We start from the raw sequence: 15,050 nt of genomic DNA, 5'->3' as shown, positions 1-15,050 counted from the left end.
GATGCAAATCTTCATTTTTAAAGTCAGTGTTAAGTAATACACATCAAGCATTACCTATGATTATATCAAGAGTATCACAAAGTTGTTATATTCCAATCCATTTCCCATAATAAAGTCAACCACATTTTATAACTTAAAATCTTATCATCTTCCATCCTCCCAGAGTCACCTCCTTTCCTTAAGCCTCCCTCACCACTCATCATCATTAACAGGACAATCTTCTCATTCTCCCAAGCCTGCTGCCTTGGTGTGACACTTGACACTGCTCTCTGCTTTATTTGTCACATCCAATCTCTCTCTCCTAGTCCTGTCACATCCACTGTAGAAATATTACTAGAATACACCCTTTTCTTACCCAAGATGCTACTAAAACTCTTATACACTCATCATCTCCCTGCTTGAATACTGCAACCTCCTCCTATTTGGCATTCTCCTCACTCATCTATCCCAGCTTCATTCCATCTTAAATGCATCAGCAAGACTGATCTTTCTCTCTTGCTGCTCCACATCTGCTGCACCATCATCGTGATCAACAACATTTATATATATATATATATACATACAGCACCAGCAAATTCCATAGTACTTTACAATTGGGAACAAACACTGTAATAAAACAATACTGGGTAGTACAGACAGAGAGATACGAATGTACCACTTTGCAAATCCCTACGCTGGCTTTCTGCATCCTCCTGAATCCTCCATAATTCAGATTACTCACCTTACCTACAAAGCACTCAACAACACCACCCTTCATACATCTCAAATCTTATCTCCAAATACTCTCCCTCTCACCCTCTTAGCTCTATCTCTGGCCTGTGCCTCACTTCATCATCATCATCATCATCATTTATTTATATAGCGCCAACATATTCCGTAGCACTTTACAATTGAGGACAAACATAGTAAACTAAACAAACAAACAAACAAACCTGGTAAAATGGACAGAGGTGAGAAGGCCCTGCTCGCAAGTTTACAATCTATGGGACAATGGGAGTTTGACACATGAGGTTAAGTCTACATTTTGCATTTCGGCCTTGCCAGACTGCAAAGGTAAAAGTGACTCATAAGCAAAATGATCCTGTCACACAACAATGTTGGTCAAGGGGTAGTTGTCTTGTGTGAAATTGTGTAACGGGTGGTAATAGGGTAATGTAGTGAGGTTAAGAAGGTGGTTGAGGAATATTATAAGCTTGTCTGAAGAGGTGGGTTTTCAGAGAACGCTTGAAAGTTTGTAGACCAGAGGAGAGTCTTATTGTGCGAGGGAGAGAATTCTATAGAGTGGGTGCTGGCCGAAAAAGTCCTGTAACCGGGAATGGGAGGATGTAATGAGGGTGGATGAGAGATGCAGATCTAGTGCAGAACGGAGATGGCGAGTTAGGAGATATTTCGAGACAAGAGAGGAGATGTATGTTGGTGCAGCTTTGTTGATGGCCTTGTTGGTTAGTAAAAGTATTTTATATTGGATTCGGTAGAAGACAGGCAGCCAGTGTAGAGACATACAGAGTGATTCAGAAGAGGAATAACGATTTGCAAGGAAAATCAATCTTGCCGCAGCATGCAAAATAGACTGTAGAGGTTTGAGTCTGTTTTGGGGAAGACCAGTAAGGAGGGAATTGCAATAGCCAATGCGGGAGATGATAAGTGCATGGATTAAGCTTTTTGCAGTGTCTTGCGTGAGATATGTGCGAATTCTGGAAATGTTTTTTAGATTTATGTAACATGATTTAGATATAGAGTCAATGTGGGGAACAAAGGATAGGTGTGAGTGAAGGATTACACCTAGGCAGCGAGCTTGTGGGGTGGGATTTATGGTCATGTTATCAACAGAGATAGAAATGTCAGGTATGATCTTGTTGGTGGGTGGGAATGTTATTAACTCTGTTTTAAAAAGTTTAAGTTTGAGTTGACGAGAGGACATCCAAGATGAAATGGCAGAAAGACAGTCAGTTACACGGGACAACACAGATGTCGAGAGATCAGGAGAGGATAGATAAATGTGGGTATCATCCGCATAGAGATGATACTGAAATCCAAAGGAACTTATTAGATTTCCAAGAGAAGCGGTATAGATAGAGAACAGCGGAGGACCTAGCACTGAGCCTTGCAGTACTCCAACCGATAAAGGAAGCAGAGCAGAGGTGGCCCCAGAGAAATTAACAGTAAAAGAGTGATTAGAAAGGTAGGATGAGAACCAGGATAGAACAGTGTCTTTAAGACCTAGGGATTGCAGCGTTTGTATGAGAAGAGAGTGGTCAATGGTGTCAAATGCAGCCGAGAGATCCAGGAGAATTAGAAGAGAGTAATGGCATTTAGTTTTAGCATCTCAGGTAACCATCTCTCACTCCCACCTACAAGTCTTTTCCTGCTCTGCTACCCTCTTGTGGAATTCCCTTCCATACCCGTTCAGACTCTCTGACAGTCTTCACATTTTTAAATGCCCTCTGAAAACCCACCTCTTTATTAGAGCTGCCTTCCTCCCATCTCCACTACCCACACTAATGCATCGTCACAACTGTCACAATCTCCAATCTGAGCCACACTCATTCCTCTTCTTTCAGTTGTGCCCTTTTATATTTGACTATAAGATCTCTCATGAAAAAAGCCCTGCTTTCATGTCTACATTTTTTTTGTCTACCTACTATCTCCCTGTTTTATGTAAGTCATCTTTTCCCCACTCCCCGGTGCTGCAGAGCACTGTGGCATCTCACAAATCTACAATAATAATAATGGATTCTGAGGTGACATTGTTACTTATGGTGACATGCACATTCCTTTTGTGGATCGCAATCACACAATTGATGCTTAAAGCATCTGCGTTTAAGTATTTTAGAAGGCTAAAAGGGGAGCATGACTGTGTGTTGGCCTCTGGGACAATTACTTTTATTTGTTAAAAGAATAAAAGTTTGCAAATTAGTCCCAAGGTATGCAGATGTGATGGCCATTCTGTGCAGAAACTTTTTCGGGTCACATGACTCTTACTCATAAAGATTTATTACTCCATCCATCATGCAAGCATAGAGTATCGACTTGCTCATAGCACATTCAGTAGAGCCAGAGAATACAGAGATAAACCCACTGCCATCATTAAATCCATATGGAATGTTATAATGCCACTATACATGAAATATCTGTCAGTACATTAGATAAACTAAACTAAACATATTTCAGTTGTTTTCTTCCTCCTAAAAGAATGATTAATCTTCTGTTTATTTGTTCTTCTGACTGGCTGGGTTGATAAATGTTCTTGTAATGAATTCCATTCTTTATTAAACTGTAGCAACATTTGTTCAATAGTTACCTAATAATAGTGCCTAGCTACATCAAAGGCTGTGGAAATTTAATAAGACAATGTTGGAGGTTGCCAAGGACAGTTTCTGTATGTTGTGATTTATATGAAGAAGCCACTTATTATTAAATGACGGCCATACCCTGAAGCAACCACTAGAATTTAGTTTGGGGCAGTCAACCTGGTGCCTTCCTCTATTGTACAACATATTTTTTGTTTTAGCTCTCTGGCCCGCAAACATTTGTTATAACAAATATCAACTTACCATTAAAATTTACCCAATTAACATTAAACTACTATTAAACATTACCCATCGCTCATATAAATACACAGCAACCATTTTATACATATTTGATTAGATGTTGATATACATGTATAATACATTTTTACAATACTATTTATTATTATGTGTGTATTGCATTTTTACAGTGTGTCCTATTATCTTGTTTGCATGTAAACCTCCCCTTTGTAACTTTGAGCACAGTATCCTGCAGCTGGACTCTTCCCTCACATATACAGTCCTCCAAACAATGTTGTCCCGATTGTGAACATGTTTGTGAATCTTCACAGTGAATTGTAAGAATAGAAAAACACACAATAAAAGAAAAATATTACAGACTTAAACCTCAGGGTTTCCAAACTTTACCGCATAGATGTGAACTAGCTCCAGTAGAAACAATTTCTTTTAAATGTAATGTGGTTTTCTAGCATTAACTAGGGCATGGAAAATGTATCAAAAACATAACGGGGTGAACATGCCCTTAAATGTAGGGCTTGAACACATTAATGTGTTTCGTTCCTCATCAAAACTGCACTTATCAAAGCATGTGCTTTTTTTTTTTTACAGATTTTTGGAACTTTAAGCAGGTCTTTATTCAATTGCATAATTAGAAAAATACACGTTGATGAAAACTGCAGCATTCAACAATTTTTAATGTCTCCACAGGGCGTATTTCAACACATAGTTGCGAACAAGATCCTCTAAACTCTCTTATTGAATTAAAGGAGACCTTAAGAAGTTGTTAATGCCTTTAAGCTCTGCTTAACACACAGAGGTTATGCTCTAAGATAAATAAGGTGCCTGTAACTCCCGTTTAGGTAGCACTGCAGCATCACTTAGAGTATGCAACTGATATGTAAATATAAGCGCCAACAAATTAGTACTTATTCTCTAAAATCTCTTATGCTTAACGCAACGTCAAATAGGTAAAAAATGTAAATAACAATTAAACCAGTTGTTATAGTTTTTTTAATAATACATTCAGTTTACTTAGGTCCTTTGCATAGGTGAACTAGTTTCACTTATGTATGTGTATATACTGTACATCTATATACACAGTGATCAGCCACAATATTAAAACCGCTGAAAAGTGGTTTTAATGATGAGCCCTGTCACATTGCAAAAATTGTTCAGGAATGGTATGAGGAACATGACAAAAAGTTCAAGGTGATGACTCTCAATTCTGCAGATCGCAATCCATTCAAGCATCTGTGGGATGTGCTGAAAAAAACTATTTTCGAGCCATGAAGGCCCCACCTCGCAACTTACTGACTTTAAGGACCTGCTGCTAATGTCTTGGTGCCAGATATCACAGGCACCTTCAGAGGTCTTGTGGAGTCCACATTTCAATGGGTCAGAGCTGTTTTGGTGGTATGAGGGGGACCTACACAATATTAGGCAGGTGGTTTAATTTTGTGGCTGATTGGTATATATATATATATATATATATATATATATATATATATATATATATAGAGAGAGAGAGAGAGAGAAAGAGAGAGAGGGAGAGAGAAATAAATGGATAGAAGGACAAAGGACACCCTGTTTAGGGAAAATAGCCCAGAACTATAAGGTGTCAATTGAAAACGCACCTGTGACTGGATGGTCTTACTTCACCATATGGTCTGTAGGGGTAAGAAGGACGAAGAGACGTTTTTCCTGCACAGGTTATCTGGGTCTCTTTCTCACCGTCAGTAACCGACTGTTACTGACCACTCCTATTGGTGTCACCTTGCCACTAGATATTCACCAACTGTGAATGCTTACTTCTGGGTGGCAGGTATAGCTGCAGCAGCGCCTCTTTGCTGTCAGATGGTTGGCACATCCTGACCATTTACTATGGATCAGGGCTGCTGGGTATCTGGCAGAGAGTTGACACAGAGATGTTGGGTTCAACATAGGACAGCCAGGGAACGAAAGGTCACAGGATACAGCGGTAATAGATTTCAGGCAGAGTCTTCAAGCAGTGATGTTTTATTGCTCAAGGGTCCTGGCAAGGACCTTTATACACTAATAGTTGGAGGTAATAGTGATCATCCAGAAGTACTGATGGTATACTACTTATTACAAGGGCAACAGGAGTTGTTCACATAACCTGGCAGGTAATCTAGCCTCCTGTCCTTTTAACCAATCCAGGATCCAGGCAGATTCATGCAGCCTTTACATGAATCAGCCTGGAAGGTTTAACACCTTTTTTCATTGTTGTGTACTTCTACCCTGTTCACATGCTGCCAGGGAGAGGGGGGCTCAGCCTCCTATCCTCCCTAGGTGTCAGAAAGTCTATGATTTAAAAGATAAATCTCCCACCTAAAACTACTTCCAGGCACTCTGCATCGGGGTCTGGCTCCCCTCCCTGTCCGAAAATAGTACCAGAGGGAGAGGGACAAGATCCCAGGAAGCCTGCATCTCCTGGATTCATTTGAATCTAGGAGGCCAGTCTGTAAAACCCTTCTGCAGCCACTGCAATCAACTGTTGATGTTAGCCACCGCTGGACCTGGGCTACTCCTGCAGCCCCCACTGGACTACCTGGACCTAGACCACTACCAGCACCCCAGCACTCTGGTCCCCACAAATAGGAGCTGGAACACGGGGTCTCAAAACCGCCGCTGGGATCCATATCCCCACTGGACAAAAAGGGAGATAGGAACATATTTTATTAAACTTAAACACAATTTTATTACACACTTTCTAAATACACCCAGCCACAGTACCAGAAGTATGTGTCAGGAAGGCACAAAAGCATATCTATCATGGTTATCTCGGGAGTAGTCCCAGGCCACGTGTGCAATAAAACACAAAGAAAAGGGGATACCTAAAACAGTGTAGCAATTAATGTGCATACCAAAAGTAAATAAAATAGATGCTCATCTGTTCTCTGTACTCCATTCATATGCTCTGAAAATGACTAGACAAATGACTAGACAGTGTCTTTATCCACAGCTAGGAGCAAAACTGCCAGGGTTTGTCTGGCATATATATATATATATATATATATATATATATATATATATATATATATATATATATACACACATGTGTGTGTGTATATATATATATATACATGTTTGTATATATTGTGTGGTTGAAGTGGGCTGGTATATAGTGATATGCCATGTCACCACTTTTTCCACTTTGATTGTAGAACTATCAAATTACATCTTCCATACCACCACTTCTAAATTTACACTTCGACCCACCCAGTTTCCATCCAGGATAGCTACTTAACTCATTTTTTTTTTAATATCTCTTACTTTGTTAAGTAAGATGCAATTAAATGCCTTACTTTGTGGACCTTAGCGTATCCATCTAGCCCTATGTATGTTAAATGTGTTGTATTTTTGCACTGTTAACCAGCATATGCAAACTGCATTACAAATGAACCTCCACTGTTCAGTTAGAGAGGAGATTTGCATAATAAAAAAAGTAATAGTAAGTATTTGCCTTTAAACCAATTCCCAGTTGCCCATTGCCTTTCTACGTTTTTTGTTCAGCCCCAAATGCATTGAAATTTACAATATACAAAGGCGACAGACACTATTGCAGGGCAAACCATTGAAATACAATTCTTTGTTCAAGATGTTCAGCCCATTTGCATGGTTTTCCTTCCAATGCCCATAAAATGATTATTATTATTATTATTATTATTATTATCTTAACTTATAAGGCGCCACAAAGGGTCCGCAGCACTGTACATTATATATACAGAAACCAGATACCCAAGACACAACATGATACAGAAAGAACAAGAATATATACAAACATGGTAACAAGGTAAAGCAAATCAGATTATTTCTGAGACAGATAGTGAAATGGATGGTGGAAATCAGAGAAGTAGGCCGAATCTTAAGAAAACAGGGCTAGGGAAGCAGGCCAAGAGGTACAGGGGGTGATGGAATAGTAGAAGGAGCACACAAGGAAAGAGGCCCCTGCTCCTGAGAGCTTACATCCTAAAGGGAAGATAAAATGAAAATATATTTATTCCACTACTAAAAAGGAAGCTCTGTCGGTTACAAAAAGAAAAAAAACAATATAAAATTCACGTATCCTTACAAATTAATTTATTCCCTATGAATCAAGCAAATCCTTAAAATATGAACAATGACCTGGTCAGGAAGAGAGAAAAAACATGTCCAGTAGTAAATAAATATACATTGTATATTTACTACTGAACACAGTATTAATATTATTGATCATGTTTACCAAACTGCAGCTGCTTCCTATGCATGGATGTATTTAGTGATTCTGCACGGATAAATTCAGATGTCTTATTTAAAAGCCTTGTGTCAATATTTACATTACTAAGCTTTGTACTTGCTTGTGCAAACATTGTGAATTCAAGTTGTTGGAAGTTTCGCCTTGTTATTAAATTCATGTGAAATCAGGGGAAACACCATTCATTTCTTTTATCTTAATGATGGTCAAATGGTAACAGTTTTATTCATGTAGGTTACACTAGTAAGATTGTAGCTTGCGAAGAGTTTTCAAATTATTAAATCAATAAGCTCTCAGGTTTGTTTGTTCAGACTTTACAGCTGAAAACATGGGTAAACTCAGATAATTGTGCTAGATTTTTTAATGCCAACAAAATGAATGACGTTAATTTTCTTTATTGCATCTGGTGCTACAACATCCTCCAGGTTTGAGCCGAAGGTCTCTAATAATACTTTGTATATAAAGATTATTTAAAAATAGGTTGCAACATTGTTTTGTAGGCAGAATAGGGACATCTGGATAAATATAACATTACTTTTAAGCATGGTAATTTGTTTGAAAGATTTGATTGCATTTTTTAATTGCAAACAATAATTTCAAAGAGTCATTACATTTCCTCTTTTTTATATTTTTGGAGAAGGCTTGTAAAAAGCATTATTTTAATGTATGTAACTTTTATGTATAAACCATCATCATATTCTATAGTGCAGAACAGTAGAGAGATAAAACAGACATACAGAAACATAACTTGAGACATACAGTATACCATGAAAGTGATACAAATCTCCATCTGCATGTTTTTGAACAGCACACAAAGCATGGATTATATGAAAAAATGAACATATAGTGGCATGAAATTAGGTCTCAAAAATGCTTGCTGCATTTACCCTTTATCCTAGCCGAAATCTGACAGATCCCTATCAGATTTTGATCAGGATTGATTTTCTTTTTGTCTGTGATTTACTTAATTAGCCACAAAGATTTGATGTATAATGTTCATCAAATGTGATACATAATGCAATGTGCAGGTGGAAGATTTCCTAAAGAATGTGATCTGCTTCCCTGAAGAGGTGTTTTTATTTTAGGAAACACTTAAAACTTTCAAGGTTAGGGGATAGTGTGATAGAATGAGGTAAAGCATTCCAGAGTGATAGAATGAGGTAAAGCATTTCAAGGGCTTGCTAGTGAAAATGGTAATATATCCGGGAACGTCATAATGGCTGCTATTATATTGGAGTCAAGATTGGATTGTGACCAGAAAACTGTAATGTTTTAAGACCAGGATAAACTCTTCTCCTGTTCTCCTGTTTGTGCCCTTTTGTGGCAAGGGGGCCATATTTTGAACTCACTTTAATGTAACTGTGACTGAACATTTTCTCACTTTAAGATGTTGTGGTTTAATTAATTCCTATTTGGAAAATGTGTGACCCTGTCCTTGATATGTAACATAATGTTATAAGAGAGCTCTGTGCCTGTATTAAGAATGAAACATTGTATTTCACTTCTATTAATGTATTTCCATTGTGAGACAAAAACTGGTTACCCATTGTATTTTCAAAGATAGCCAACACCTGCAATACTTACCCTCACAGGGCATTACTATAACTGCAACAACATAGCTCAATAATAATATAAATTCATTTTATTTTAACCTGTATAAATAATGAATGTTTTTTGTTATATGTTGTAGGCCTCACCAGGAGACAATTCAACTCGGATTCCTATCCAGACTGATCTTTATGTACAAGTGGTTATCTATGATCACATCACCCGACGAAAAACCTAACCTATAATTGAATGTAAAAGCAAACAGTTTTTGGTTATTAATAAAGTTATTTCAAATATTTTCAAAAGTTTGAACTATGTCTTCAATATGTTTTATACTTTGTAGATAAGTAGAAAGGATTTCTTATGAAAATATATGAAACAAAAAAAACTGATGAAAGAGAACATAAGCTTGCTAGGTGGAGATATTTGGACAATATGTAAAACAATAACACTGGCAGAGTTCTGGAGGTACTAGGGGGTAGATTTATCAAACCTTCTCCAAAGGAAGAGTGAAGGTGTTACCCATAGCAACCAATCAGCTATCATTTATCTAGTACATGCTACAAAACACTCGCTAGAATCTAATTGGTTGCTAGGGTCAACACTTCCACTGTTAGGATCGGATTCATTAAGGCATAAAAGGAGTAAATTTGATTCTGAACAAACCATCCGTGCAAATTAGCTTATTATTTTGCATGTAAGGAAAATACTGACTGCTTGTAGCACACAAATACCTGATAGCTTTATTTTTACACTGAAATAAAAAGTAGATCTAGGACATGCCCTGCCCCAACTATAAATCTTCCCCCACATTTTAAATTTACCTCACCCCTCCAATGCAGCATGGTTTTGTCTAGGTGCAAAGTTACTCCTTATTTTTGCTTTGCTCTCCTTAATGACTCAGGCCGTTAGTTTTTAGAAGATTTGATAATTCTACCTCTAAAATGTAAAAATCGCAAAAAATTGCAGTCCCACAATGACTCTTGATGGGGCTCTTCTAGAATTGTACACGTCTGCACACTGAACGTAAGTAGGACAATGCACAAACAAAAATGATGTGTTCAACTCAAAAATAGTAGCAGTATTTGTGGCAGTATTTATACTTGCACGCTATGTTAGAATAGTGTTATGTTCGTCTAGTCGCTATTCAATGAAAATTGTCCAGTTCGAATAGTGTGGTACCAACTCACAAAGCTATTTAATAGCAAAAAGTTACAGAGAAACAATTAATAAAATAAGTACAGCCAATTGAATATGCAGGCGCTCTGGATTCAGCATACAGTCATTCAATCCTGAAGTCTGTGGTCAAGAAGACTGTATGATAGTCCCAGAGCTCAGTTCATATACAGTTGGTGTTACATTGAAAACAGTAGAGATTATTTGGCATGTTTCCTTTGGTTCAGGCCTCAGGTCAGTCTGGTATAAAGCAGGACATAGGTCAGTTCAAACGATGCCCTCCAAGGGTGGGGGTCAGCTCTCCAACAGCTGCATAGGTATCTTACCGCCGAAAAGCTGGTTCAAACTGGTCTTCTTACATTACACACAATACCATTCTGATCATTAATTCCCTATCTTCCATAACTTGCATACGCAAGATGCGATCTCTTAGCCGATAGGAAAGGATCTCTGAGGATAAATAGGGGATTAGAATGACACCAAACATGATATGTTACCTGTATCCTGAACCTTAGATCTCACTAAAGTGCATTTAACATTATTATATTTAACTATAAATTTGGTCATAAACGACTGTGTGTTGGAACTATTTTAAAGTAAACTATTTATAAGTGAATGTGTAAGTGTACATGTATGTAGAAGTGTTCGCATGTGTTGTGGTTAAATACGCCCTTCCACACCGTAGCATGCTTTTCGCATATTTTCAGACGAAGACAACCAGATTGATAGATATTAATTTGAAAGGACTGCATCCAATTATTTGACTTAATATTATTATTATAATATTAATATTATTTGACAATAAAGATGTGGCTTGACAGTGTTAGTAGTAAATGCAAAAGTCTCATTACCCTATTTGTATACAATATAATAATGTAATCAAGTGTTGTATAGACAAGAGAGAATATTGTCATAATGTGTATTTATAAATTAGAAAGTCTCACTTTCCATCTAAAATGTATGTGATTATGTAAATTAATGTAATTAAATACAAACACCTCCACATCTGTTGATTTCCATTACAATTCAAATGGCAATCTTTCCTGCAGTAGTCCCAATGAAAATGGAGATTAAGTAATGTGAATAGATGGCTGCTGCTCAATATAATATGGCTGCAACACTAATGATTTAAATACTACCAGCTGGAGGGGTCAATCAGAAGTGGCTAGATATTGCTGCTGATAGTTATCATCAACATTGTGCATTGTTGCAATGGCCACATTTAATGATGTCACTATCCAAATGTATTCATCCTACTCTTTCCTGCCCCATTTATCCACTTCAGGTGTAAGGGGACGTAAGTCAATAATACACAAAAATCTAGGTGCAGAAATATATGTACATAAGTGAAGACTTCAGCTACTCCCTGACACAGTGTTGGCTAACCTGTGACACTCCAGGTGTTGTAAAACTACAAGTCCCATCATACCGTTCCAGCAATAAGCTGCTATATATTGGCAAAGCATGCTGGGACTTGTAGTTTCACAACACCTGGAGTGTCACAGGTTAGCCAACACTGCCCTGACATATCCAAAAAGCATAGATACTATAAACCAAACAATTCACTGCATAAATATAGCTTTGTTATTAAACGTGATTAAATATAACAAAAAGTCACAGTGCTTATTGAATAAAAATAGTGGTAACAAATTGGCACATGGAAATGTAAAATCTTCTTTAAAATATAAAATAAATAAAAAAGAGAGACAGAAAAACTACACTCACAATTTTCAGTGGTTGCTTACCCTCCAAAAACTGACTATTTTAGAAAATAATTCCATTACTGTTTAAACTTTTTTCCATGTTCAAGCCCCCCTACTTGTTGACATCACTGAAAGAGGGGAGCTAATTTGCATATCTATTTTTCAACCAAATGTATTCCCTTTTATCCAAGAACAGTTCTAGTAGTCAGTTCTAAAAATGTCACAATTCTATTCTGTAGCATAACAGAAATATGGCATTAATTGCACTAAACATGGTATGATTTTCCACACTTATCCATTTGAAACATGATTTTATTATGTTGAGTCCTTGGAGCTAAAAATTACACATATAGGTGAGAGTAGTTTATGTTATTCACAATTGCTTCATATCATTATATGTCATTATCTTCATGTCATTATCTGGTTGCTTCAAGAGCTTACAAATTTATAGAGAGGTCTTCACAAACTTATTATAGAAAGTGTTGCTTTGATCCATTATATTTCCCTTGATAATTATACACTGAACTTGGAATGACCCATATATGATCATTTATGGCCATGTAAATCTGCAAATATAATCTTACTGGTTTTAGGCAGTGTAGATTCCCTGCGATTTTCTATTAATTTCAGTGGACAATGCATTTAAATGAGAGCCCATCAAAATGCTTTGTAGATTGAAATGAATGGAAAAACGCTCCATTAAGAAATTATAATTTTCTTTCTTTTTTTTTTTTTTTAAGATCAAATACTATTGTGGAACTACAAGTGGCAGGAAGCAGTGGCAGGGTACCGGAACAGTAGTATTTTCTTGCTATGCTGACAGCCCCATTCTTTGTAAAGGGTCTGGAGGTCTTTACATGCTCAGATAATCAAAATTGACTGACATTTCCCATTCTTTTTCATTGGCAATGCATTTTAATAAGCTTTCTGCTCCAAATTTCCAAAACTTCTGTCTTTAGAGATTTAAATAGCAACTTGCAATTTTCTAATCCTTTCTAATGTATTCTAAATAAATCTAATAAATGTAATCTGCCATGTAAATTTCCACTTTTTTAAACCTTTCTCAAAAAAAAAAATCACTATACATCTCATAATCAAAGACGTCATTGGTCTCGTCTTTGTAATGTGTAGAGCAGGCGGGGATCTGTTAAAAGGTGATTTGTCAAATTATTAGATTGAAAAGTTTGGTGAATTAATTAACAATTCACTTATATTGATGATGTCCGATTTTAACTTCTGAATAAAATCACTCTTTGATAGTTCTCCCCTTATCTGCACTGAGAGAAATTATGTTTGCAAACATAGTTCTATGACTACTAAGCCACCACCATTTCTCCAGATGTAAAAATCTAATTGTACAGTACAGACTTTACTCATTGAAACCCAGGTATATGTTTCAATGCCATTATCTGTGTGGAGTTTGCATGTTTTCCCCGTGTTTGCGTGGGTTTCCTCCGGGTGCTCCGGTTTCCTCCCACACTCGAAAAAACATACTAGTAGCTTAATTGGCTGCTATGAGAATTGACCCTAGTCTATCTCTCTGTCTGTGTGTGTATGTTAGGGAATTTTTGACTGTAAGCTCCAATGGATCAGGGACTGATGTGAATGAGTTCTCTGTACAGCGCTGCAGAATCAGTGGCGCTATATAAATAAATGGTGTAGGTGATGATACATAGTCATTCAGGCAAGAAGCCAGTCTTCTATGTTGTTAATTTGTTTTATTTTCAAACTGCATTCGCATAATCCTTAAAAAGTTTACCAGTATTTGAACCCCCTTTTTGCATGTATTCCAGTTTAATATATGTGCTAAGGCTAAAAGCAAAATGCTAACATAGTATATGTCTGTGTCTTCTTGCTATGAAGCTTTCCATTCAGGACAAGAAAGCAGTAAGCAATGCAGGCACTTCCAGACAAGTAACAGAGGTTCACAAACATAATTAGTGCCTTAGTGAGTTCTTTCATCTCTACACTGCAGTTGCAAAGCTAACTAGCCAGAAAACTATTTTTAAAATCACTTTGTTCCACCATAGTGTACTAAGAGAACTATTCATCAATCCTACTGAAGGCAAATCTATTAAAGACAAAACAACAATAAAGAATTGTCACAAATGACCAGCCTGCCTCAGATACAGCAATCTGAAACAGTTGGCCGTGACTGGAGTCACCTTAGTTACTTACCAATGAATGCACCTTTTCTGCCACCAGTAATTGCGTTCACCAAAACCACTTATTAATATTTCACACTTAAATTACATACACATGTAGCATGAGCCTCACTTGACTTTGTTAGTTCACAAAGAATCACAGAGAATATGCTAGATTAAATGTATTTAATCTGAAAAATATTTCCAAGGCTTAAGTACAAAACAATTAATAACAAAACATACAAAATAGGTTGTACCAATAAGTTACAGAAATAAAATAGGAAATATATCCAGAGTCACTAACTTACTAGTTTAAGACTTGGTGAGAGAGTAGTACACTTTGGCAAAAATGGCACACTCCAATCTAGGCAGGTCTCCCCTAGAATGAACACCATTACTGGGTGAGGCAGCTGATTTTAACCTTCCTCACACTGCTCCCATCCCCACCGTGGGAAAATAACTCTCCCAATGTCAGGGCATACTAATTCTCAGAATGAAACAGGTCTTTCAAAATGAGTTATCTATTTCCTGAGATATAGGTCTGAAATTTCAAAGGACAGGACTTCTCACCTCTTTGCTCTGCCTGGTTGGCCAGGTTGTTTACATACCCTCTGTAAAGCCTCAGGGATGTTATCTGAATTGTAGGTATGATTTACTAAACTGTGGGGAATCCATTCTAGATGCTTCGCCATGTACA

General features: G+C 37.1%; 1 protein-coding gene across 1 annotated transcript in view; it reads left to right on the top strand.

Annotated features, from left to right (window-relative positions):
* Positions 1 to 9,582, top strand: part of CFAP299 (cilia and flagella associated protein 299) — a 490,745-nt gene extending 481,163 nt beyond the window's left edge. Inside the window, exon 6 of the mRNA XM_075204555.1 lies at positions 9,473 to 9,582. Coding sequence (XP_075060656.1) covers positions 9,473 to 9,568 — 96 coding nt within the window. The 3' untranslated portion in view covers positions 9,569 to 9,582. The remainder of the gene's footprint in view (positions 1 to 9,472) is intronic.
* Positions 9,583 to 15,050: the final 5,468 nt, after the last annotated feature.

The sequence above is a fragment of the Mixophyes fleayi genome, chromosome 1 (assembly GCF_038048845.1).
Source record: "Mixophyes fleayi isolate aMixFle1 chromosome 1, aMixFle1.hap1, whole genome shotgun sequence".
Taxonomy (NCBI): Eukaryota; Metazoa; Chordata; class Amphibia; order Anura; family Limnodynastidae; genus Mixophyes; species Mixophyes fleayi.
This window is presented reverse-complemented; position numbering and strand designations above follow the sequence as displayed.